Source organism: Malaclemys terrapin, chromosome 8 (assembly GCF_027887155.1).
Source record: "Malaclemys terrapin pileata isolate rMalTer1 chromosome 8, rMalTer1.hap1, whole genome shotgun sequence".
NCBI lineage: Eukaryota > Metazoa > Chordata > Testudines > Emydidae > Malaclemys > Malaclemys terrapin.
The window spans coordinates 17,015,268-17,043,114 of NC_071512.1; the positions used below are offsets into that span (position 1 = coordinate 17,015,268).

Here is a 27,847-nt window from a genome sequence, read left to right on the forward strand (position 1 = left end):
TGCTCCAGCCTTTGTGCAGCATTGGTATTTTGAAGGTGTTGTGTTTGTTAGCTGGTTGTGCACCAATAGGAGATGATTAAGCACTTTCATCAGCAGTGCTCCGCAAGTTATTTGCAACAGATTGCAACTTTGCTGAATAAGCGTCATCACCTCCCTCAGTCTCACAAGCCAAGCCCACTGCTCCTTATCCACTGGGGAGCATAACATCAGAGAAAAAAGAATACTCATTTAGGGCCATAGCCTTCCACGGATCCCTTCATAGGAATGACACTGAAATCAAGGGGAGTTTTGTTTAAAAACATCAATGGCGCAGTATGTTCAGTATCAACTCAAAGTCATACATTTTGCAGGGGGGATAATGCCTTAGCTACTCATACTGAAGCATTGGGGAGGGGCCGGTGTCCTGCTTCTTCAGCGGCTGCTGCTACCTGCATTTTGGAGTTCTCTCTGGTAGAATGTGTGTTACATCATTGAAGGTCATGTCCCTGCATAAATCTCCCATGTAGCAGGTGGGAAACTCTGTTTCCCCCAGTAGTTGCTTTAAACACTGATTATTTTCTAGAGCTGAATGAAAATTTTCCATACTTCTTTTTTTTAAGAAAATAGCTTTTCTTTTTCTTTGAGGAAACATAGCTTTTTGACAAAACAACTTTTGTGAAAAAATAACCAATTTTCACTGAAACAGTTTAAGTTTTCAGCAACTGAAAATATTCAAAATAACTTTAGATAAAATAAAATAAAAAAATCTTCTTCACTACTCTTCTTGTCCTCAGTTTCCCTTATAGTGGTCAGCAATAAAATTTAAATAATAAAGAAAGGAAGAAAAGTGTAATCTTCTGAAGTGGGACTGTAGTGGCATGTAAAGTGCCTTAGCAGTAAAGAACTTCACCATGTCCTGTAACTCTCAGTAATTTATTACACTTGTCAGTGAAGAGAGGTAGGATATTATCAAACAACTGAACAAACAGTGAAATGGATAATAAAGGTGCAGAAAATTGCTTCATATTAACACCACAACAGAAAAAATATATGCAGCGGTTCAGAACTGAATCTAGGACTTGTAGCTTCATCGACTGAAGATAAAGGGCAAATGTCCCATAGATTTACATGGGACCAGGATCGAATCTCCAACATTATACTGATGCTAGCTAGAGAAGTTACATTTTAAGGGCCAGGGACAAGAATCTGATATTAGTTAATCCATTGACTTTAGATAGAATTACTCCAGATTTATACCAGGATAACTGAGAGCAGAATCGGATCCCAGGTTTTTAGAACAGTACATAGTAAGATGTGTGCATGCACTTTTTTTATGTGCAATTGCATGGGTAATTTGAATAACTGTACTTGAAAATGACTGTGTAATCTGAGTAACTGTACAGTTATGTTGAAAATGACTACTTAGATGTATAAGAACTCATTTATATGAGTGAGTATTATGTTTGTGTGTGTAATTGCCATAATTACATGCAGAAAGTATTTCTGCATGCAATATTAACTATCTAGGCCTAAAATGAGAATAGATTGAATTAATTTTTTTTAAATGCAGTTGTTGTATACTTGTCCTTACTGTGCACACTGTTATCTTTAAAGTTTGAACTAGTCTTTATGGCAACAGTAATTCTTTATTATTTTGAAAATTGTGAATGATATTTATTTAAACTACCTCTGTACAACTCTGCAAACACTGGCATACCCTTGCTACTCCAGTTCTGATCCTCTCTTGAGCAGCTGCTGCTCGTCAGGACAGACAGAGAAGTGATTTTATGATGTGGGACAAAGTGGGACCAGGATGAGAAAACAACCAGAATTTTTATTTGTGATGTGAGTTGATGTCTGTGACATGGTTTGCTAATATAGAGCTTCCCTCTACTGGGCACTCACATGCCAGGAAGATGGATGCCAAATAAATGCTCATAATAATAACAATAATATTAACTCCTATGGAAAGGGTAATTCTAAAATAATGGTATGAATACATATTATGAATACATAAACTCCTATGTGTGTTTCAGCATGTATCAGTTTAGCTTAACAAGCATGAATGATACATAGAATATGTTGCCTGTGGGAAACATTGTGGATTAATGTAACAACAGGATGTGTGTCTGAGGGCTGAAAGAGGCTGAAGAGATGTATACGTTTATTTTGTCAAGTGCAATTTATTCTAAGAAGATATAAGTATGTGCACATAATGGGATTCTAGGGCTGCTATAGTCAATATCCTTTGTTACAGAATGGTAATTGCTTTACTTTCCTGCTATTCACAGACTCATTAAGTCCACATAAGGCAGAAGTCTGATCTTACCATCTTTTCTGGTTGCCTTTTCTCCATTAAAGTCATTTCCCTCAGGCCATCTTTCAGCCAAAAGATTTATCTAACTTGCAGCCTATATATACCTGGTGCTCTACATTTCTGCATTTGAAGATGTTTCAGTTATGTTCTCAGTTGCTTATCTCTTCATTTCCATCAGCGCTTCAGGGTTTCAATATCAATGAGTGCAGGTTCTTTCCTCCTCCAGGAAAAATAATTTCTAGAGAGGAAAAAAAGAATGCAGGGCTGCAGTCTGAGCTCAGTTACACCAGGTTTAACTCCACTATAATGCCATTGAGCTGAATGGAGTTGGTCCTAATTTATGCTGGTGTCAGAGCCAAAGAAGGCCCATTATGCGGGAGCTGTTTCTTTACTGGTAACTGGTTAATTTCCTCAGTATTTTATAATAACTACATTTCATTGAGTAATTTTGCTGAGTAAAATAGAGTAACTATGTGAAATCTCATAGTAATGCATCACATGTGAGAAGACCATACCCAAAATCACAATTGTTGACATATGTAGCTCTAAAGCACCACTGACTTATCAGGAGTAGTTACCAGGTAGTCATGGGTTGAAGTCAAATTGATGAATATTCTATGATTCAAGAGCCCTTTCAGGGAAACAATTCTTCAAATGCTACATCAGAAATGCTTCCTGGTTTCCTGTCCTCTGCAGTAGCTAGGGTCAGAAAGAAAGAAAGAAAGAAAGAAAGAAAGGAAGATTGTAGATAAATGTGACAATCTCTTTCTTGCTGTCTTTATTTCTTCATCTCTGTTTATGGTCCTGTATAGATTTCCATATATGCTATAATCAGAGATGGCTTGGCCTGCAAAATCTCCCAGAGTTTGTGATATTTGGGTCACCACACAAATCGTCTAATTGCAAGTTTGGAACTCAACATAAACTTTCACCAAGTTTGTTCAGATTTGGGGCATGGTTGTTCAGATATGGGGCATTGGTTTGGTTCATTACAGGGAAAGGGGCCAGTCACAAAGAACTGATCTAGATCCAAATGTTTCCCAAATTTGGGGAGTGCTTGTTGGGGACAGTGGAGCGGTCTCATCTCTAGATATAAAATGCAAGTAGGCATTAAGGCAGGTGTCAAATACTAAAGATGATTGCACCATATGACATCCTCTGCTGACTTTTGTACAGACACATTATATACCTACCATGTAAAGAATGTTTTTTTAGACCTCTCACTGACCAACTCCCAGCTTCACAGAGAGTAGATTGCAGATGTCTATAACAGCGCTCAGTGATAGAAATATTTGATGCTCTGCTCATCCATCATTCTCGGTTCATGCACTCGAGATCCATACACCCTTGTTTTATGGAGTTTCCTTTCTGAAAACGCTGCAGTGTAGCATACCCTGAGATAGTAGCAATTCTCTCTTCTGACCTGTATTGCAGTGCAAATAGCTAATATCAATCCAGCACTGTCTCATTCTGCTTCACTGATCTCTAATGAGGAAAACTAATGGGATGTAGTTATAAGTTTTTGTCAAGGAATATATGGTAGTAAGCGTAAGTATTTGTCTATAGTTTTATCTTTCCATAGCCATGCTAATATTCCATTTGGTCTTTGTCATAGTGAAAATATCACTTCTCTATCTAATCCTGCGTGTATGGATTTTCTGAGTGCCAATTAAATTATAAGCAATTCTTTGATTACTCAATTTCCACTGGCTGCTTCATTCTCCACCTTGTCTTTGATGGCTCATAAGTGTTACAGGGTGAAAGAACTGTATGTTCAGGGAATTTTCTTAAAAGCTGATAATTGTTAATTTCCTCATCGATTTGTTACTTTTATGCATCCTCTCTGTGATGGGTTCAGAGACAAGAGGGTCAGACCATAGAGAAGGTAATGGGGATCATAGACTATTGTGTTTTTAATGCATATGCCAATTATGAATGGCAACTTTCATGCCACCTCAGGAGAAAAACAGTAAAATTTGCCTTGTTTTGCCACAGTGACATCAACATAGTTCCAATCAAGCTTAATGATCTCACGGATTCGCTTATTTTTAATTCATTTTCCATATTATTTTTTCCTTCGGTTGTGCAGTTCTGTAATGTAATTATCTTGTATTTTGATTTGATGACCTTATTTTATTAGTTAAAATGTTTTAATTACTCTGGTTGCTGTGTGTGTTGATAATTGCTCCATATTACGATAATAGTTTCAAGATCATGAATAATATGTAAGACCTCATCTTCTGAGCCATTATTAATTTGTATTGTAAACTGCAGAAGAGATTTAAACTCATTTTAAGGCTCCCTTTGCTATGTAGAGATAATATAATGGATGTGATAAAAGCAATAACATTCTCATCTCCAACCCTCTTTAGATTTCACAACAAATGTCTAATTATTTTCCCCACAATCTGACCCATTCTGAACTTTGTTAATTTGTGATAAAAAAATCCAATTTCCTGTTAATATTTCTAAAATACATTAATGAACCGCTCATAAAAATTAAAACCATATACAAGATAAACATAATGGGCCAGATCCTGAAGTCCCTCCTTGGTGCTAAATCATGCCATTGACACAAGTCCTGCATTGTTGTGCTCCGGCAGGAGCAGACCCTGAGTCATAATCTGCCTTTAATTCTCCCCTGGCTCTGGGGGCAGGTAGCCTGCCCCAGGACTATACCTGGCACTGTGTACTTACACTGATGCAGCTATGGTGTCTGGCACTTGGGGGTCCTTTGTCCATTCTTCTCCCATTCCTGCTCCAGAGAATCTTTTGACTGGAAGATGGGAGATTGTGTTACTTCTGTATTTGGCATTGATGCTACAGCTGCTGGAATACTGCAGTTCAACAAGGATGCTGATAAATTGGTGAGGGTTCAGAGAAGACCTTTGAGAATGATTAAAGTGAAAGACTCACAGGGCTCAATCTATTTTGCTTAACAAAAAGGAGGTAATCAGGTGACTTGGTCACAGTCTGTAAGTACCTACACGTGGAACAAATATTTGATAATGGGCTCTTCAGTCTAGCAGACAAAGATCCCTTGGTTGGAAGTAGAAGCTAGATAAATTCAGACTGGAAATGAGGCGTAAATTTTTAACAATGAAGGTAATTAACCATTGGAGCAATTTATCAAGGATAAATTGATAAAATTATAGTGGATTTTCAATCACTGGCAATTTTAAAATCAAGAGTAGATGTTTTTTTAAAAGATAAGCTCAAGTTATTTTGTAGACATTCTCTGTCCTGTGTTTTATACAGGAGCTTAGACTAGATGATCACAATGGGCCCTTCTGGCCTTGGAGTCTATGAATCTATAAACCATGGAGGTGGGGGGGGGGAAATGAAGCCAAGACTTTGCCCATTATCCTTCCTTTCCTGCCCATTCCCACCCACATGCATGGAGGGGACGTAGTAGTTGCTATGTGAAGACTGCTTTCCTTCCCATGTAGCTACCTACAGCTGGGTAGCCTGTAAAGGGGAGCAAGGAGTGGGAAAGATGTGCCAAGTTCTTCTCTTCCCTTCACTTTTTAGTCAGTGCAAATTCTCACTGAACCCAAAGACTTCATTGACATGTATAGAGACAAATCCTGGAGTCGTTACTTACTTTTTATTCAACCATTACTCAGGTAGAACTCAATAAGGATCCCAGAATTCATCCCTATCAAAGTTTTTAAAAAATAATAAAATAAAATTTCATACAGAAATATAAAATAAGAACAATGGGCCTGATCCAAATTCCACGAAGACAATGAGCATTTTTGACTGACTTCAGTGAGCCTTGGACCTGTGTCAGTGAGTACCAATTTACACTTGTGACTTTCCAGAGTAACTCCAGTGGTTTCCAGGGACATGCTCCACATTGACACATATGTAAGGGAGAGTTGAACTTGCCCCAATAAATATAATAGGGACACTGCCACAACAAAAATCCTATCGAACATCTCCTTACTTATGTTAATAACTCCTCAGATTATTTAAAAAAAACAACAACCTTCCCAACCACACCCCCTTTAGCAATTTAATGTACTTTGCACCATTTGCACTCTTTTAAAAAAACTTTCTGCATGTTACCACATTTGGATAACAAAACTAGATTGACCACTTTCCCTGTTTGTATTCAGTTTCACTTCTGGTTCTTCTGAACTAGCAGAATGCTGTGGATGTTGTTGTGTTTGAATTTCAAGAACTGCACAGAAAGGTTTACATTTAAAAACAGACATTTTTCACTGTAAGATGTTTCTATTTTTGTTTTTTGAAGGAAGGAAATGATTTTAATCATTTAAAGTGGGATAGAGGAATTACCCTACTAAGTCAGGTCAGTAGGGTTTATAATCTAACTAATGTCTTGGATAGTGGCCAATACCAAATGCTATAGAGGAGGAGACAAGAAACATGCAACAGGCTTTTGTGAAATTACTTACCCACCGAGAAAGTTTCTTCCTAATCCCCATTAATCTGAGGTAGGTTTATGCCCTGAAGCATGAAGGTTTGTACTCTTGGATTCTTTATTTTAAGACTTGCTGTTGTAATTATGATATTCCCATTATCCATATAAATGTCCAATACTATCTGCTGATTCCTATTAAGCTCTTGGCTTCAGTGATCTCTTGTGGCAGTGAACTCCACAAGCTAAATATGTATTACATGAAAAAGTCATTATTTTATAGATCCTAAATTTTGAGCCTATATTGCTTGTCTTTTGTCCCTTGAAAAATAAATTAAATGCATCAGAGGCAGCTTCTGAAAGACACATATCTGAAGATACCTGTTATTTCACCTTTCTTGTACACTGCAGGGCTTTTTAAAAGGCAAACGCAAAATGGCATAAAAGAGGGCAAACCCTTTGCATAAGGCAGCATTTACTGAAATGTATGCATCACTACTGAAAATCTGGCACTGAATGAACTTGCTCTGCAGTGCCTGAGCTAACAAACAGGAAGAGAAACAACAGAGAAATGTTAATAATTGTTTGAGTAGAAGTTAATTAACCTGCATGAATTTAGCTAAGTAGGCCTAGAGTATACACTGTCTTCATTTTTCATTTATATGCAAAATTGTTCCGTATTCTATCCGTACATGCTACTTTGGGATTTTTATTAACTGCAGGGTTTTCATTAACTGCTTATAATTAAATCGTTATGCACTACAGTATATATTGCATTTCTATAAAATATTGAAAATGGGAAGCAAATATGTTTTTAGGATACAAAGAAGTAGGTTAATATGGTGTCTGGTGTTTGTTGTAATAGTGCATGCTTTTCCTTACTTTTTGCGTACCACAGAGTAACTCTTACCCTTCATATTTGGACACTTTCAGTTCTGGAACAACAGAGGTATTGGCAGTCTTTGTATGGGAATATTTTCATGAGTATCCACCACTGGATTGGGGGTGTTGCTTAATTCCCATTAGCATCAGCCTCAAGAGATATCTCTTTTCAGGAGTAGCATCTGTTGGAAAGACCCAAAATAAAAATATTAGACAAATTTATCCTTGGAGAACTTAGACTGACATGAAATGAAAGGGAGATAACCGGTCTGGCTTCTGTTATGGAAAATCGTGCCTCTCCACTCTACGAGAATTCTTTGAATGTGTCAGCAACATAATGGATGAAGAAGACCCAGCTGACATTTATTTGGCCTTTTAAAAAACCTCTAACAAAGTCCATCAAAAGAGGCTACTGAGGAAATTGTTTGCTCACAGGAGAACAAGTAAAATACTTTCATGCATCTGAAACTGGCTAAGAGACAGAAGGCAAAGAGGAGGATTAAATGCTCAATTTTCAGCATGGCACTAGGCTGGCAGTGCAAGGTGTCCTCTTGCCCATGTCCCCTTTGGCACCCAGAGAGCTGTGGTTGGGAGAAGCAGCAATGAAGATGGTGGAGGAAGGGAGAATTACTGGGAGCTGCATGAAGATGCAGCTCATGTGGATGGAAAGGAGGTAGTGAGGAGCCAGAGCCTACTGGTGGGAGGACAGGAGTGAAGAGACTGGCAACCTCTGTCTCCTGGTTAATCTCACACTTCCTCTGAAAGCATGTAAAAGTGGCACACTGTAGCAGGTACCAAGCGGCAATGGGGGGAGATAGAATTCATACCTCCAATCCCTTGGAAGACCAAGGGATGCAGCCTTTGGGAGTTTTTAGGGAGTGCAGAGATACTGCCCTAACATGGCCTCCCTATGTACAGTGCCACTAAGGCATTTAAGGGCTACGATAGCCAGTTTCACCATACATGAAGTTGGCAGCAGGAAGTGTTAAATTCCATTATAGTCAGTGCTTTTCATGAATTCATGAGCTTTGATTGCTGCCACAATTAAATCAAAGAAGCACAGGGCATACAAAAGAAGCACACCATAGAAGTCAAGCAACAAAAGACACATACAATAGCAAACATCTCTGTCTATGCATTGCTATTTTTCTCTGATTTATGCCTTCCGTCATGGTGTGTACTATCTCGTCATGGGTAATGTAGTGTTTAGCATCTGCCCTATTAAATTTCATTGTCGGTGTTTGTAGCTCAGACTAGTAAAATAAACTGGAAATATTTGTGTCATAGACCTAACAGGGCCATAAAATATGGGAGATATAATAGATTTGATCAACAGCATAAAATGGTCTTCATCAAACTATTTCCTTGGAGAAGTCCAGTTGTAAATATTCTTCATCTCCCCATGTTCACTAATGCAGTAGGGACCTCAGGGAAGTGATTCTCTTTGCCAAGAGAGCTGGCTTTGTTGATTTCCCGTGTTTGAGTGTGCAAATAATTCAGAAAAAGAGAGAGTTGGAGAAAAAAAATGAGTCTCCATATTTTACTATGAAAGATTTCCTAAAGAGAAAATAAAAAGGGCCCTCGGCACCAGTCAATAACATATCACACTGAATCTGTGGAAAACAGGCATATTGTGTTCAGGGAAATGCAGCTTTCATTTCCTTCCTCCACTCATTAGTGTGATGTGAAATATTACATCCAGTGCACGAGGAAGTAATCAAGTTTCTCTAAATTTATCAGGATTTGGTTAATTTCCAAAATGTTGTGGGAACTTCTGAGAAACAAGGAAGACTGAATAAAAGAGGCCAAAAGCCAAATTCATTCCTGGTGTAACGCTAGTGAAATGATTGGCCCTATATGTGGGCAGAGAATTAAACCATCTACTCTACATTTATTTGTGGAAGCAAAGTTCATTACAGCTTGATACACATGCCAAAGCCCAGTTGCCATAATGGCAATTTTGGACTTTTGGGCCATGAATAACTTTTGTCTTCTTAACTGGGTTTGTTTGAGAAATGAAAGAAATAGACCATTTTCCTGCACTTGGTATTTCTAATACTTGATAAAATATTGATTTTAGGAATTTGGGCAGATGCCTCAGCTGGCGTAAATCAGATTAACTCCTACGTCGTCTCTGGAACCACACTGATGTACATCTGCTGAGGATCTGGTCCATAGGATTTTGTGGATTTTTTGTTGGATGGATCTTTTTATTAGTAATGAAACTTGGTGTTTATAGAGCCCTTTGCAAATGTTAACTTATTAGTCTTTATAGCAAGAGGTTAAATTAGTTGTCCAGGATCACACAGCTAGTGCTTAGATTAGAATCTGGGAGCACAGGGCTACCAGTATCTGGTCAGTCCATTAAACCATGTAAATGTTTTCGTTTGGAATGGATTCAATTTCCATGGTATTCATTATGGATGATAAATGTTCTTGAATGATTCAAAGGGTCAGTTCCGTTTGCTTGATTAACACCCCAAAATGTGGAGGCTTGTTCTGAATGCTGCCAGGTTGCGGTACAGTAAATATAGATGTGATGGGGGGAATTTCAGTAAGATTGTGCACTTTCCAAATATGCTACATTATTAGAAGATGTCGAATATATAGCAGTTACAACATTTGAACAATATCTGATATGAGACTTTTGTAGATCTTTGTGAATTAAAAACACCTGCATAGGTACAGCTTAAGAAGACAGATTGTCAGAGTTAATTATTGGGCAAAGGCATGAAAAATACCAAATGAAAATCAAAAACTTTCAAACTGGGCACTTTTTAAATGATCCATTGAAAACACTGATGTAAATTGGCCACTTTGCTGAAATGTCTCAAAAAAAAAAAAATTTCTGTGCGAAGTAGCTCAGAATAAAATTGTGCAAATATAGTGAAACGTTGATAGTCATTTTCTCTTAGATCCAATAATGGGATAAGAAATCTTCCACTTCTAGGTCACTGGGCAGGTTGTATTGACTGAAAGTTGTAGCATTTCAGTGGTCTGCATGAAACTATTTGGTGATCTCAGTACAGTTTAGTTGACAGATGTCTACAGATGTCACAGAGGTTGCTAACAAAGAGAGCCTGGAGACTGCACTACCTTCTAATCCATAGCAGTGGTTCCTTTAGGTTAGAAAATGGGGCACAAGGGAGAAGGGAGGAATCTAGCATTGCTTGTGCTGAGCCTGTTCTGTAAATGAATGCAGGACTGTTTTCCTATGCTGCTAATCTAGTACCTTTTATCACTACTGAGTTCACTTTTAGAAGGAGAGAAACAGATCTAACCTCTAGACTTCCAAAGCCCTTTCTGTGTATGTGAATCAAGCCTTAAATTCTCAGTCTTCTGCTGAGTATTACTTCAGCCTGATCCCAAGCTCATTGAAGATAATGGAAAGCTTCCTTTGACTTCAGTAGGCTCCGGATCATGCCCTCTATTAGCCAGGTGCTGACTTTGCTATACCCAAGGCTCAAAAAGCCAAATTATAAGGCCAAGTGTAACTCCAAGGAAGTTATTTCAGGAGAGTGGTCCTGATTCTTATTGGCCCCATTCTGCCAGGGTGAAGAGGTCACAAACTCGGTGCCAATGAAAATCAGAACCAGTGAATTTGACTCCTAATATTTTTGGAAAGGACAGGTTCTCAAATTCATTGTGTTGTGTTAACAGCCAGCTCCAGCTCCAGCTCCAGGCACCAGCTAAGGAAGCAGGTGCTTGGCGTGGCCAATACACTCCGTCCGCTATTGGGGCGGCATATCCGGTGGGAATTCGGCGGCGGATCCCTCAGTCCCTCTATTCCTGTTTGAGCTGCTGCCGAAGTGCCGCCGAAGAGGATGAGAGGGAGTGAAGGACCCACTGTTGAACTTCTGCCAAAGAATGGTGCAGTGCGATTTTTTTTTTTTTTTGCAGCTTGGAGCAGCAGAAAACCTGGAGCCGGCCCTATTAACAGCATATGACTTAGATACTCACTGAATGCCAGGGTGATTTTTATCCAGGCAAGGCCTTACTAGTGTATGACATGTAAGCGTGTCACCCATCAATATTAAATCATTCGAGCTCAAGGTACTGAATACCTAATTTCTCCAAGACATTGCTCCAAGAGCGTTCATTCATTTGGAACCTTGTTTGGGTGCTTCTCTCATGTAACAAATCCAACACTGGGCAAAAATAGATTCTTGTAAATAAAGTAGTTATTCCTTCCCCTCTGGATAATGTCTGCACAGCTGGTCCTCACTGACCAGCCCAGCCCAGGTGTATTGGAGCACACAGATTGCTTGCTGACATTGAACTCTTACTTCTTGTTCGCCTGACTCACTCACTGAGGTTGTTTTTGGTATAATAATTTAAAGGCTGCCCTTGCTATGCAGTCTGGCAGGATTTATGGTCCCACTAGCAGAGAATAAAAAAAAAGTTCTCCAGAGTTTTGTTTCTTCAGGTTAGTATTAATGTGCTAACCATAGTTATGAACTGGCTCTGTGGAATATAAAAAGTAAATCAGCAGTAGAACACTAAATGATGGTTCATGTTTAGAGCTGTGTAAGTTTTGCAAGCCAGCATCTAGGAAGTTGGGAAATATCATGTATGCCAATAAAATGTTTAATCGATTCGAGCATCAAAGAAAACCAGAAATTGCCCCCCCAAAACAGAACAAAATGGCCTCCTCTCTGCCCCTCCCTCAAGACTCCCCCTCCAACAGTTAACATACTTAATCTTTTTTGGCATAACAAAAAAAATGGATAATAATTATCCCTGGTGTAATTCTCTGACTAATTCATGGCTTTGCTATCATCTCCAGTAACTGAAAATCTTTAATTATTTAGATATATAAAAATAGAACACAAAAAAGTATATGTGTCAGGGTCTAGGCACTTTTATCAGTTCTTTAAAATATAATTCAAAACACGAAGTTAGACTCAGCCGCAGCTTTCACTCTATATGGCAGTAACTAACTAACCCTTAGATCAAATCAATGAAAAAGAACCCTGTCTGAATATTGCCCCCTTAGACAAAAGTCCCTTAAACAGGTGGGATTTTGCATCATGCTTTGAACACATATTTGGGGAATGAGCTGTCCAGAGCTGAGAGGCCCTCACAAAGAATGCTCTGTCAGGGACATTCTCTTGTTTATATTGAGGGACAACCAACTGATTTTACTTGAGGCAGTATAGTTCTCTCTGCCATGCTGGGTTCTGCTCCGACATTTATCTGGTATCTTGCTAAGCTCTGTCTATACTCTCATTAATTCCAGCAATATACTCGTTCGTGATTTCATGACCAAAGGAACCGGGTTGGGCGGAGGGGCGAGAAAAAGAAAGGAACACTATTAGAACATTGCTCATTGATAGTACTTGGAAATATTGTTCTTAAACCATAAACTCAATGGCATATGTAAAATAGTCTATCTTCTGGCATCAGTAAGTTGCTCTTAGAATAATTATATTATGTACTTCAGTGCTTCTTTGATAAAATATAATTTATCTGAGGTAATAGTATCTCAATAATCTCTGCTGTTTCAAATCTTTTTGCAGAGGAAGTTTCCATTGATGGGATCCATTGGTTAAAGCCCATGGTTACTGTATGTTTACTGTATTGAGGGGGAAATATTACTTGCAGCTTAATTAAGGTAACCCTTACATGTAAAGCATGATGCACTTACATTATTTGCAAAGTAATGGAGCATGCCTAGCACTTTCCTTAGCAGAAATGGATTACCCCCATCCAATGCTCTGAGACTGGGATGTTGCCCCCTGGCTAGATCCACTTAAGGAGAAAACAAACAAACAAAAGCAGCTTCCCCACCTGAGCCCCTGCAGTCCGCCGAGGGTGAAAAACTGGAATTGTTAGCAAGAATTCATTGGCCATATTTTCCAAGTGATTAGAGCCTCCATTGGATCACGTTGCAATACATGAGTGAATTATGTTGAAACTAATCCGGAAAATGTTCTGAAAAAACATCATGTTGCCCTTTCCTCTTCATCTGATGGGAGGATGTTGAACCTCCCCTTACTGCTGCTCCGGCCCCTTAGGCTGTTCTCCCCCATGAGAAAATATTACAGCTGCTCAGAAAACTGAAAAAAAAACTCCATTTTGTTTTCTTTTTTCATTGACATTTTTGTCAAAATGTCCTGACAAGTTCTAGTAAAGATGCCATGGATTCTTAGAAGATTCAGATTTAAAAATAGAATGAGCAGTGCCTTTTGCCCACTAAGTGTCCCTGGATTCTATAAATATAATGTTTCTTGGCTCCTTTCTCTCACTCTACAGCAAAGGTCTTTGACATATTCATTTCAAGGTGGTTGTAGTGAAGTTCCATGTAAGGTAATAGTAGCATAAATCAAAATTGAATAACAGAGAGTGGGCTGAACATATTGATAATGATAATGATGTTTTATTGGCTCTGAGCCAAAACCCATTGATGTTAATGAGAATTTTTCTATTGAACTTCATGGGGCTTTAGATGAGGCCATAAAGCACTTTTAATTTTCCAAGCACTTGCCATAAAATTAATACCAGCACACACTGGTGAGGTATTATTACCCTCATTATGGAGATGATGGGGGGAGAAATCAAGTGACTTAGTTAAGCCCAGGGAGCTGGGATATGAACTCCTAAACCTGTACTCAGATCTGACCTCTCTTATGATGGTTAGCGTCATTGGCATTTTGATCCTCAGCATCGCTAAGCTAGAGAGTTAACACTCCCTTGAGGTGAACAAAGCGGGGCATGTGTATGGGGAACATTTCCCTTGGGGCTTTTCTTTTAGTCTTGCTGGCCCTCCAGTTTTCTTATTTCATTGTGTTACTACAAGAAGGAATCACAGGAGCAACACCATTTTTATTAGGTGACATCTTTGAACAAAACAATGTTGGGCATAAACACAGTGCAGCCTGGATTTTAAAAGGGACTTGTACAGTACTGAAATATTTGTAAAATCAGGGCTCTCTGTTCATTAGTCTCCAGCTCATTTGCTAAGACATTTTATGGGTTGATTTCCAACAACGTGAGGTTAGGAGCTTTATAGCATCATAAACAGCAATAACAAAATTAAGCAAATACAGGTGGTCTGGGATGCAGAGCATTGTTTTTCTTTTTACTGCAACTGTATTAAATGTTGTTACTTTAAAACTGAACATGCTGTACAAGAATTTGGCGAAAAGCCAAGAATAGCATCCACATTTGCATTGTGTAAATTGGAAAGCAATCAATCTTTAGATGGAATCCATGGGTATCCAGCACCAATCCAACCTCTATGCTCCAAAGTAGTCTTCAGACATGTCATTGTGAATAACGTTGTCATTGTGGATAGTGTACGGCTAAAGCCTCTTTCTCCTTGTGCTCCAGTTGAACTGACCATCAAGGGACTCTGAAATGCATTATTTGGAGTATTCTGTGCCAGTGGCCTCATTATGCTCCAGAGGGATAAGCCTAGGATGGTCGAAGGAAAAGCTGATTTTTTACTTTGTGAACTTTTTTTTGCTAGCAAAGCTGAGTGCCTTTTTTATGGGTGAGAAAAGGACAAGGATTTGTGTGGATTCCTAAACTACCATGAATGATACACAGAGCATAGCAAGCAAATCAGACAAGAGCTTTTTTTGAACTACACTAGCCTTCTGCAGCTTACATTAGCTTTCTACTCAGACCTAGCATTTTGTGAAAATCAGTGGTTTGTCTTGGTTCCCTTCCAACAATGAGTTTTGGGTAGAACTAAATTTCAAACCACATGGAAACTGGTTTCATAATGAAACCATATGAAAAAGTAAATGCTGGATGGTGTTAATGTACTGCCAGAAGTTGTCCTTGGTTAGCTCCAAAGGCCTATGGAGCTTAGCGACTGACTTGCCAAAATCTGAACTGAATATTATGTTTCTTCTTCGTCCTGAAATCAGACAAGTTCTTCAAGTCTGGAGCTTTGTAACAAAGATTTGGTGCAAGTCTACAAAGGACAGCACAGGAAGTTGTCTTGTCACATTTATCCATATATATAAAATCAGTATTGCCAGAGTCTCAAAACTGCACCTAATTTACATATAAAATATAGAACTTTTACATAAAAATAAATGTATGGAACCATAAATATTTGCTTAGACAGTGTTATTGATTACACTTCTGCTCAAGGGAAGATAGCACATGTGCTGCAGATACATGGAGCAGTAAATGGTGATATTTTAATGGCATCCACTGCAGTTGTATTTTGCAATAAAAACCTGCATCTGATCACTTTTATCCTCAACCCGTAGTTACAGGGACACTGTCATCGTAGGCCACAACATATGGCCTAATGAGCTATATTTGTCCCTGGGATTGCATTTTGGACATCCTTGGTATAAAAAAAATAGAGTGGCATTGTGAGGCATCAGCTGTGTGACACCAGTCAAACCAAGCTTCACGTTATTATGCAGCAATTTTTTTCCGTCCCACTCTCTCATATAAAATAAGTGAACCATTAAAAGTGACCCAGTTCTCCGAACCAAAAGGAACTGAATAACAACAGGGAACTATAACTAGTGAAAGCAAGCCTAGGGCAATGGGCACCTTTGTTAAAGCATTTCTCTCTTCCATCTCCTCTTTTTTGTTGGATCAAAAGATGAAAGAATTCTGCCTAAGTTCTGTCTTACTAAATAAACTGATATACTCAGCTTCCACAATTACGTTTCTCTCTCCCCCTTGCCGTTAGTGTCCCTATAAGTTCAACACAGTATATTAAAATAGTGTGGACCCTGGGTGGGATTTTCAAAAGTGCTCAGCATTAGCCTAACTCTGCTCCCATTGAAGTGAAGGAGTAGAGCTGGGTCAATGTCAAATGCTTCTGAAAGCCCACCCTTGGAGCCCACATGACCTTCAGATAATTGCAGGTTTAACGCAGAGGGCCAGGTCCCCAACTTGTGTAAATTGTTGCAGCTCAGTTGAAGTCAATGGAGCTATGAAAGTTTACACCTGCAGAGGATCTGGCCCTGCGTAAAGATGTAATAAAGGCAATAGCCCTTTTGTAATTCTAGCCTCATTGAAGTCAATGGCAAAACACCCACTGGCTTCAAAGGGGCCAGGATTTTTTTCTTTCTCATATATGAAATTGCAGAACTACTAACTGTGGTATGTAACTTATCGCTTAAATCAGCCTCTGTATGAGGTGACTGGAGGGTAGCTAATGTAACACCTATTTTAAGAAAAGACTCCTCAGGGGATCCCAACAGTTACAATCAGGAAGCCTAACTTCAGTATCAGGCAAATTGGCTGAAACTATAGCGAAGAACTGAATTGACACAGAGATAAACACAACATGTTGGGAAATAGTCAACACGGCTCTTGTAAAGGGAAATCACGCCTCATCAATCTATTAGAATTCTTTGTGGGAGTCAACAAGCATGTGGACAAGGTTGACCCAATTGATATAGTGTAATTGGACTTTCAGAAAGTCTTTGACCAGGTCCCTCACCAAAGGCTTGTAAGCAAAGTAAGCAGTCATAGGATATGAAGGAAGGTCCTCTTTCATGGATTAGCAACTACTTAAAAATAGGAAACAAAGGGTAGGAGTGAATGGTCAGTTTTCACAATGGGGAGAGGTAAATAGCTGGGTCCCCCAAGGATCTGTACTGGGGCCTGTTCTGTTCAACATATTCATAAATAATCTGGAAAAGGGGGTGAACAGTGTGGTGGCAACATTTGAAGATGATACAAAATTACTCAAGATAGTTAAAGCTGATTGAGAAGAGTTACAAAGGGATCTTACAAAACTGGGTGACTGGGCAACAAAATTGCAGATATCAGAGAGGTAGCCATGTTAGTCTGGATCTGTAAAAATTAAAGGTGCCACAGGACTCTCTGTTGCAAAATTGCAGATAAAATTCTATATTGATAAATGCACAGTAATGCACATTGGAAAAATAATCCCAACTATACATAGAAAATGATGAGTACTAAATTAGCTTTTACCACTCAAGAAAGAGATCTTGGAGTCATTGTGGATAGTTCTCTGAAAACATCTGCTCAATGTACAGTGGCAGTCAAAAAAGCTAACAGCATGTTAGGAACCATTAGGAAAGGGATGGATAATAAAACAGAAAATATCATAATGCCCCTATATAAATCCATGGTACGCCCATATCTTGAATACAGCTGTGATGGGTTGGCTCACAGAAACCCCCTTGGGAACTGCCAACAGATGTACCAAGACTACTACTGCCCCTGCTTTCCCTGCCAGCCTGGGACTCCAGCCCCCTGTCTTGTTGAGCCAGACACACCAGTCCGCTCCAACACAGACCCAGGGTCTGAACTACGTGCCCCAAAGCTGCAGACTTAACTGAAAGTGTCTTAAGAAGTGTTCCTGTCTTTAACAGTCAGTTGCCCAACTCCCAATGGGGTCCAAACCCCAAATAAATCCGTTTTACCCTGTATAAAGCTTATACAGGGGAAACTCATAAATTGTTTGCCCTCTATAACACTGTTAGAGAGATATGCAGCTGTTTGCCCCCTCCCCCCAGGTATTAATACATACTCTGGGTTAATTAATAAGTAAAACATGATTTTATTAAACACAGAAAGTAGGTTTTAAGTGGTTCTAAGTAGTAACAGACAGAACAAAGTGAATTACCAAGTAAAATAAAATAAAACACACAAATCTAAGCCTAATACAGTAATAAAATTGAATACAGATAAAATCTCACCCTCAGAGATGTTTCAATAAGTTTCTTTCACAGACTGGACACCTTCCTAGTCTGGGCACAGTCCTTTCCCCTGGTACAGCCCTTGTTCCAGCTCAGGTGGTAGCTAGGGGATTTCTCATGATGGCTGTCCCCTTTGTTCTGTTCCACCCACTTATATATCTTTTGCATAAGGCGAGAATCCTTTGTCCCTCTGGGTTTCCACGCCTCCTTCTCAATGGAAAAACACCAGGTTAAAGATGGATTCCAGTTCAGGTGACATGATCAGATGTCACTGTAAGACCCCAAGCCTTCATTCCTCCCAGCCTGACTCACAGGAAGGCCTGCCTGCAAACAGCACCATCCACAGTCAATTGTCCTAGTTAATGGGAGCAATCAAGATTCCAAACCACCATTGATGGCCCACACTTTTCATAATTACAATAGACCCTCAGAGTTATATTTTATATTTCTAGTTTCAGATACAAGAGTGATACATTTATACAAATAGGATGATCACACTCAGTAGATTATAAGCTTTGTAATGATACCTTACAAGAGATCTTTTGCATGAAGCATATTCCAGTTACATTATATTCATACTCATTAGCATATTTTCATAAAATCATATAGAGTGCAACGTCACAACAGTGTGCAGTCCATCTCAAAAAAGACATATTTGAATTGAAAAAAGTGCAGAGACAGGCAACAAAAATGATTAGGGGAAGGGAACAGGTTCTATATGAGGAGAGATTTAAAAAAAAAACCAGGGACTGTTCATCTTAGAAAAGAGACAACTAAGGGGGCATATGATAGAGGTCTATAAAATCATGAATGGCGTGAAGAAAGTGAATAGGGAAGTGTTATTTACCCATTTACAGAACACAAAATCTAGGGATCAGCCAATGAAATTAATAGGTGCAGGTTTAAAACAAACAAAGGGAAGTACTTCTTCCACAAACTGTGGAACTTGTTGCCATGGGATGTTGTGAAGGCCAAAAGTATAACTGGGTTCAAAAACAAACTTGCATATTGCAACTGATTTAAGTTTGGCCTTGCTCTTCTTGAAGGAGTGAGGTCCCTTTAAATGTTCTCTACTCAGCAGCATTCAAAAAACAAAAACAAAAGAGAAGAGAAGAATTTGGAAGATGGTTCAAGACAATTTTAGAACAAAGGACATAAAAGATGGTGTTGCATATGGGAATACATTATCAAGCAACTATAGTGGGTTTGCTCTGTTCATCTTTTATTCATCCATTTTTTAGTTATCATGCGCATGCAGAACGTCTGTTGTGATGTGCAAATGTGGACATACAGTCCTGTATCTGTCTGTTTGTGAATAGCGTACCAGCCTAAACTTCACATTGAATTAGGCTTTGCTCATTGCTTTCAACCTTTAAAATGTAATATACTTAAGCTTCATAAGCCTTTGTATTGTGAATAGGTTCAGCTCTGACACTGGTCTTTAAATTAGAGATGACTGAGTTATAACTAAAATATCCACTAGCTGCTTGTGCCACCTACAGGTACCTCCAAAATTATACCCATATACATAATAGCTGTTCCAACTGAAAGTGCTGTGGTTCTGCTCTAGGAGGTACCTTTTCTGCAGTAGCTCTGATGCTGAATTCACCTATGGCTTGATCATGAAATTAATGGAAAGACTCCCATTGACTTCAGGGGGCTTTGGATCAAGCCCTAGCCAGCATGTTCAGTGCAGCCATTATGTTCCCAAAGGGAGCAGCTCCTTTGAATGAAACATTATGGCTCCCATAACAGGTAGGTTCTCCATCATTAGTTGCAAAATTCCCATTAACCTCATTACTACAGCCACTCTCCTACCATCTGCTGTCAGGGAAGTTCATCACGGGATACCAAAATATAGATTAACATTGTAGATATTGTCATTTACACCATTCTGTGGTAGCAGTTTACTCTCGCTTTGTACTCACTTTGTGCTGATATAAATGGCTACTCAAGGTGCCAGGCAGAGGAGAATCAGATTCTCACTGGGACCCTTGATCTCGGTGGAAGTGTAGTGGGAATAAAGATCATCATGACTTTGCCATCAAGTTTGGTGATCCAAAGCCTACTGAAGTCAACGGGAAAACTTCTATGAACTTTGGATCAGGCCCTCAGTGCTGGATTTACTTCACCACTGCAGAACAGATCCTGGTTCTTAATGCATTTTTTGTCAGCATCCCTGGGGTTTTTATTTACTTCAGCTGGTTTCTTTGCACACTGTAGTGATTCATTTAGTTGAATCCTTGTCATGTTGTTTGAGCTAAAATTGCGTTGCAAATGTACAGCAGCTATTCTGCTCTCTCTCTCTCTCTCTCTCTCTCTCTCTTTTTTAGTGTGGAAACAGGCATTGGAAGGATAAATTACTGTAGTTCCCTTCGAGCACATATTGATGAGAAGCAAACAGTAAAACATCAAAATAAAGCCTTTTTTTCCATAGCCCTTTTTAAAGCAAGAATATAATTATGCTCCATGCCTCTTGTAAGCGCACAGATCAAAGAGATTAAGTAATTGCTCTTGGCGTTTTGACTATGGTTTGAATGGCTGTGTACTTTCAGTGGCATACAGTATTTATAATGAAGTCACTGAGAAGTAGCTGTCACCTCAGGGAACTCCTCCTTCTCCTAGGAAGTGTTCAGTGTGAGCTTGGCTTGTTGGCATAATAACAGCGCTTGTATGAAATTACTGCCACCTGGAAGACCCAGGAATGGGAACTGAATCAGTTTTACAAACCCTTGGGTAGATTGAAGCTGGGCTCTTTCCATAGCAGTAGAAGTGATTTCTGAAACAGTGATATGAAGCTCTTCTATATTTTAGTGCACAAAATGCCGTCAGTACTGAAGGCTAAATGGGTGGTCCTATAGAAAACATCTTCCACTTTAGGTTGCTGTTCTGCTTATTGCAGCCATTCTGGTGAAAGGGCCTTAGCCAAAACCTTGTGTCTCAATACTTTTGAACTTTGGGGGTGTTTGAAATACAAACCAAGCTCCAGACCCACATTTCCCAACCTACCTTAGCAATAGGCTGAGTGAGAACCCCAGATCTGAATACTCCAGACCTTCAGAGTGCTCAAAGTCTGCTTTCAATCTGAATTTTGTAGCTGGTCCTGTCTGTAATTTCCACTCTGTCTGAAAAAATAGAATGCATGAAACACAGGGAGATAGAAAGGGGAGTAATATATATGTATATCATTAGTATATTTTCATAAAATCATATAGAGTGCAGCGTCACAACAGCGTGCAGTTCTGATCAGTCCATCTCAAAAAAGACGTATTCAAATTGAAAAAAAGTGCAGAGACAGGCAACAAAAATGATTAGGGGAAGGGAACAGGTTATATATACTAGTAGGGTTGGGCACAGTTTTCAAAAATTTAAAATTCAAAATTTAAGAAATGGGGGAAAATGTTGAGGATGGTTTTACCCAAAAACGTTCCTGTATTTTTCAACCAAATACAGAACCAGTCAAAACTTTTCAAATTTTGAAATTTCAGTTTACTTTTGAATTAACCCCCCTTTCCCCAACTAACCAGGAAAATGTTTTTGAAAAAAAAAATCATGAATATCCTCCCCCTCTCCGTTTTTGATCATGTCTACTGCTTGCCTCCTGTGGCAGTGTGAGAATGAATTAAACCTTTGATTTGAAGATAGATATTTCTTAAAGAAACTGGGTAATTAAAATTGTTAAACTTTTGTGTAAGTACTGGCAGCTAAATGTATGTAAACATTTCTCATACAATTGTAGAAAATAGACATGAAAGATGCCTAGTGAATGATAGTGGATGACGGATAGATGGATGAATGGAGAGAGAACTAGATAGTTAAACAGAAGAGGCATTAGTTAAAACCTTTTCCCTTTCATTGTGGCATGTATTTTCATCCCTTCTTTTTTGCAACTTTTTGACAAAAAAACCCATATTTGCTTGAAATCAACTCAATTTTAATTGTAACAAAATTTAGGAAAATCCCAACAACAACAAAACAAACAAAATGAAGATGCTTTTAGAATGGTGTTGCATTTTGTTATTTTATTATGGCTATTTTGCACATCTTGCATATGAAGTGTTGCTTCTCCAATGGCCAAAAAGGAGAAGACTGTGTCCAAGTCAGAAATACAATGTCAGGATTCCTTGTTCCCATGTCAATTATCAGATCATTACACTGCAGAGGAGTTGGAAACTTAACTCCTTTAGATACTTGAAAATTCCACCCTACAGCTCTCTTTCAAATGAATGCATCTGTAAATGCACCAGCGTAGATTGCAGGTATATGTTTCTGCCAGATCCTACCCTTAAAACTGTGAGAAGCTCTGGGGAATGGCCAAGCAGAAGGTTTTTGAGTCATACTGCCTGTACTGACCAGGATGATTCTGTGAGTATGTGATGCAACACACTGCAGTGCTCCTTAACACAGCTCCAAAAATGAGCATCATGAGTGCCCCAGCCCTGCTGCCAGTGGCAGCATGCCTGCAAGGATCAGGGCTTTGTTTTAACTATGCCTTTAGGGACCACAGAGCACCACCAGGCTTGTTAGTTGTACAGCCTGTCTAATCCTCAAGGACACAATTGGTCCCTATTCTGCCCTGTTCCTGCATGCATGACCCTCTTCCCTCCCTCAAGGGAACACCAGTCCAGAACCTTGTCTCAGATCATGGGCAGAATTCCTCTGTCTGATCCACACTGCATGTCTGATGCACTTTGTAGCATTGTTCCCTACGTGTAACTCCCAGTGTCCATCAGTGTATTGAACAAGCAAGGAATAAGCAGTAGAAAGACGCAGTGTAGATGAGAGCTGCGCTGTGTGGATCAGAATGGAAAATCTTGCCCTGGGTGCCCAGATACAATTCTATAAACCCACCTGCCACCCCACAGTGCCATCCCTTTGGAACGGAAGCTTTAACTAGTCTTGCCTCCAAAAAGCAGTAGCTTCCCAGGCTTCACCTCACTTGCGCGCCCAGCCAATAGGTAAACTATCACAAGAAGAGGAGGGAGGAAAAGAAAGCAGAACAGATGAGAGGAAAACAATCAGTTAAAAGAGGGGAAGAAAAGAGTCATTTGTATTTATGTGCTCTATACTCAGAGACTAAACACTGAGCAAAAGGCAGGTCTGAACTGCCATGGGCACTGGGAATCTGTTCGGATGGGTGAGCAAGATGTTGAATAACATCAAGAAAATAATGTCAGCTCTTAATAAAAACAGTGGATAAGAATTTACGTTTGACCTAATGCTGCTTTTAAATCGATACACTTAGGACCAAGTCATTTGCCCAGTTTGCAAGGGCCTATATATAATTCTGGTTCTAAAATTGGCCGTAAACAAATGGGATGGGTGGAGGTGATGACAATGAGTGGTGTGATGACGACATCCCAAAGTTTGTCCTTCAGAAGAAATGAGGTCATGAGCACTGTGGTGGCTATTGCTACTCCTAAGGTCTGCGCCAACACCCGGGGTGGGGCAGAGATGCACAGCTGATGCTGCCTTCTTGGCTTTACATGATAGCACAGGGTCACCTACAACACTAGCAAAGCAGTTCTTGATTAGCGCAGGGTAATGAGAGCCAGAGAACACCAGAATTTTGACTATGGGCCAGACTGTGACTAACTGCTACCCAAGTGCATGCAGGAGGAAAAGGGCTCAAGATACACTGTCCTGTTTATGTACACATGAGTGCTTGTCACATTTGCAGTGTGCTTGCCAGTGGAGTTACTCTTTTTCTACAGACTAGCGGTCCTTGTATAGTCTGGTGCAATGTAGAGACGGTTGAAAAAAACGGAATGCAGAAATATTACAATTTCAAAGAGGAACAAGGGTTTTTTTATTTTTTGCAAACATGCTCATGAAAAATACATCCCGTTTGTTCACCAGCTGTGGAGCTAATTGAAAATTTTTGCAATTCAGAATTTTTCTGTTTAGGGGAAAAGATACAATTTTTTTCTCCCCACAAAAAATGTTTCTGGTTTTTGACTAGCTCTAGTGTGAAGGGTTTTGCGCTGCTGTCTGAGTGCAACTTCATTACCAGAAATTTAGACTATAATCCAAAATGACCCTGAAATAAATAAATAAAAACCAATAAAATAAAACACTAATAACACAAAAGTATGAAATACTGGTGTGATGTTGCACTCCATAATGTTTTATGTAAATATGCTAATGAGTGTAAATATGATGTAACTGGAATATGCTTTATGCTAAAGGTCTCTTGTAAGATAATATACCAAGTGTTTTCATCCTATTTATATGAATATATCATTCTTGTATCTGAAACTAGGAATATGTAGCTTAATTCTGAGGTCTTATTGTAATTATGCAAAGTGTGGTCCATTAATCCTTGTTTAGAATCTTGATGGCTCCGATTAACTAGGACAATTGGTTGTAGATGGCTCTGTTTACTTGTAAGCCTTTTTGTATACCTGTGTGCCAGTGAGTGAGTAATGAAGTCTTGCAGGACGTGTCACATGATACTAGAATCCATCTTTAACCTGGTGCTTTTCCATATAGAAGGAGGGGTGGGAACCCAGAGAGAGACAAAGGATTCCCACCTTGTGCCAAAGATATAAAAGAGGGTGGGACAGAACAAAAGGGCTGCCAGTCATGAGAAATCCCCGAGTTATCACCTGAGCTGGAACTACCAAGGATTGTACCAGGGGAAAGGATTGGGCCCAGACTAGGAAGAAGTCTAGTCTGTGAAAGAAGCTTATTGGAACATCTCTAAGGGTGAAATTTACCTGTATTCAGTTTCTTAATGTATTAGGCTTAGACTTGCATGTTTTATTTTATCCTGGTAACTTACTTTGTTCTGTATGTTATTACATGGAACCGCTTAAATCCTACTTTTTATACTAAATAAAATAACTTTTGTTTATTAATTAACCCAGAGTAAGTGATTAATACTTGGGGGAGCAAACAGCTGTGCATATCTCTCTATTAGTGTATAGAGGGAGGACAATTTCTGAGTTCACCCTGTATAAGCTTTATACAGAGTAAAACGGATTTATTTGGGGTTTGGATCTCATTGGGAGCTGGGTGTCTGGGTGCTGGAGACAGGAGTACTTGCTGAGCTGTTTTCAGTTAAGTCTCCAGTTTTGGGGACGTGGTTCAGACCTTGGATCTGTGTTGCAGCAGGCTAGCATATCTGGCTCAACAAGACAGGCTTCTGGAGTTCCAAGCTGGCAGAGACAACAGGCTGAGAGGTAAATTCAGCACATCAGGTGACAGTCCCAAGGGGATCTCTGTGACCGAACCTGTCACAACTGGAGATGCAACTTTAGGAAATAATAAGATGCATATTTTCCCATTATGGTTCTTGTTAAATTAAGAAACGAGCCAAGGAAACAATAAATTAGTCACTGAAAGAGAGATGTTTAGGGGCACAAAGGCACTCAAGTTTCAATGGGACTTTCAGTGAGAGTTGGGCACCTAACTGTCTTTTGTGCATTTGAAAATCTCCCCCTAAATGGAAAAATAAGAATCCTTTCTTATCCTTCCCTTGTTTCCCAGTCTAATAATTTGTATACTATAATTGCATAGAGGTTTAGTAATAGTAGGAAGATTTGAGCTACTATGTGTACACCTGCAAGTCTTGAATCTGAGCCATGGCTACTGCTTTGCTAAAATAAAAAATGCTTGCCAGGTGCACTGGCTGCAGCAGATTTTACCTTAACTGATTCAGGCTATTTCCTCTCTGGACTAATCAAAAGACTCTGAGATTAGACTGAAAATTGTTGTTCAGCACACTGCGCACAATACCAGACTACAACTCTTTTTGCTCACTCAGGGATAGATATCAAACACTTATTGTGACCCTACAGGTGACAGGATTAAAATGCAGGGAAGTGTACTTTATCTTTTGAGGCTTAAATAACTATCATGGCATTTATTAATGTGTAATTACATAGTCATTACAGATTTATGCTCTACCGATTAAATAATTGGAGTAACTGACTGTGATTTATCATGTGTAAGAACAGTCTGGCGTGCTCACAGAACCATGCACTGTAATTAGATCGTAATTGGCATGCTTTGAGTAAAAGTAGTAACCAATAAAATGAAAACCAACAAGTCATTGCTTTATTATTATTTTGAGAGAGAAATTGTTTCAATGAAAATAACTGGAGATAAACAGATGAATCTTTAATTTGATAGGGTCAGCTATCTTCAACTGAAACCCCATTGCAGTACATGTCAGGACTGCTTGGAATCATCCAGTTTGTTTAGGTTTTTTTGACTTCCTGGCTTGTGCAATGGAGCAATTGATATTAACCAGAGGCAACACCAGGGGGAACTTGGAGAGCACGCCATCCTTTCAGAGGAACTATCTCTTCCAAGAAACTAGAAGGAGCAATGAAATGAATTGGATGACCCAGCCTTGTAGATGCTGTTGGTTTTGATGGAGGATAGTGGACCCTTTCCTGTATTCTCTGATGCTGTCCCGTCTCTCAGTTAACACCTACTAATTTCACTTCAGGTTATAACTGTAAGAATATTAGTTGGGCAAGTAGCAAAAGCCGTTGCTGAAATGGATCTTTAATGGCTTATAACTGGGCAGATTGTTACCGGTACCAGTGAAAATTCAGATACAATGTGCTCAAAGCACAGCAATTTATTTGAGAAAGAATCACACAAGCAGTAAAAGGTTACACAATATGTTTTCTTATTAAACCTAAATTCCCCAAGCATAAACCCTAAGTAACTATGTTGGCCCTACAGAGTATCCTGATTGGCAAACAAAGCAGGTATAGCTACCAGTCCTAGATGGAGTCTTCTCTTCTCTTCTGTTCTGTTCTCTTCTCAAGTACTTGGCCTGTCAAATGTCCTCTGAAGCAGTGTTTTGGCTAACCTGAGACCCTCTGGTCCAAAAGTCCCACAAAAGTCCCTCGTAGCAGGGTGTTGGCTACCCTGAAACCCTCTGTCTTAACAGTGTCACGGACCTCTTCAGATATTAATTGGGGAGCTGCCAGTGCACGTACGATATTCTTAGTATTTATACCCCTCGCTCTCAAAGGAGTCACATGCCCCTGAAATATGTCCTGTGGGCATTTCATTACTTGTTTTTCTAATTAATATTTTGGAAGGGGACAAAAAGGGTCAGACCAAAGGCCATTTGATGTTTACTCTCTCATCAATCATTCATTTAAGCCAGCAGTGGGCAACTTGCGGTCTGTCAGGGTGATCCACTGGCGGGCCATGAGACAGTGTTTACATTGACCATCCACAGGCATGGCTGCCCACAGCTCCCAGAGGCTGCAGTTTGCCATTCCCAGCCAATAGGAGCTGCGGGAAGTGGTATGGGCCACAGGGACGTGCTGGCCGCCGCTTCCCACAGCTCCCATTGGCCAGGAACAGCGAACCGCAGTCATTGGGAGCTGTGGGGGGCCGTGCCTGCGGACGGTCAATGTAAACACTGTCTTGTGGCCCGCCAGTGGATCACCCTGACAGACCGCAAGTTGCCCACCACTGACATAAGCTCTTAGTGTGGTACCACCCTAAAGGGGTCATTTTGACCCAGGACAGTTAGTACCAAGCTCACTATTTACATATTTCCTGCATATTTACTTAGTGAATGGGCCATTGACTGACCATGACCAAAATTCCAAGCTGAAATACACACACACATAGAGCCTCTAGTTAACCATTCATAAT

General features: G+C 39.6%; 1 protein-coding gene across 2 annotated transcripts in view; it reads left to right on the forward strand.

Moving 5' to 3' along the window:
• Nucleotides 1-27,847, forward strand: part of KCTD16 (potassium channel tetramerization domain containing 16) — a 168,046-nt gene that overhangs the window by 66,484 nt on the left and 73,715 nt on the right. Inside the window, exon 4 of one of the 2 annotated variants that reach the window (XM_054036522.1) lies at nucleotides 8,200-8,220. The exons of the other annotated variant lie outside the window; for it this stretch is intronic. Within the exon in view, the coding sequence (XP_053892497.1) occupies nucleotides 8,200-8,220 (21 nt within the window). The remainder of the gene's footprint in view (nucleotides 1-8,199; nucleotides 8,221-27,847) is intronic. 2 annotated transcript variants of the gene reach the window in all.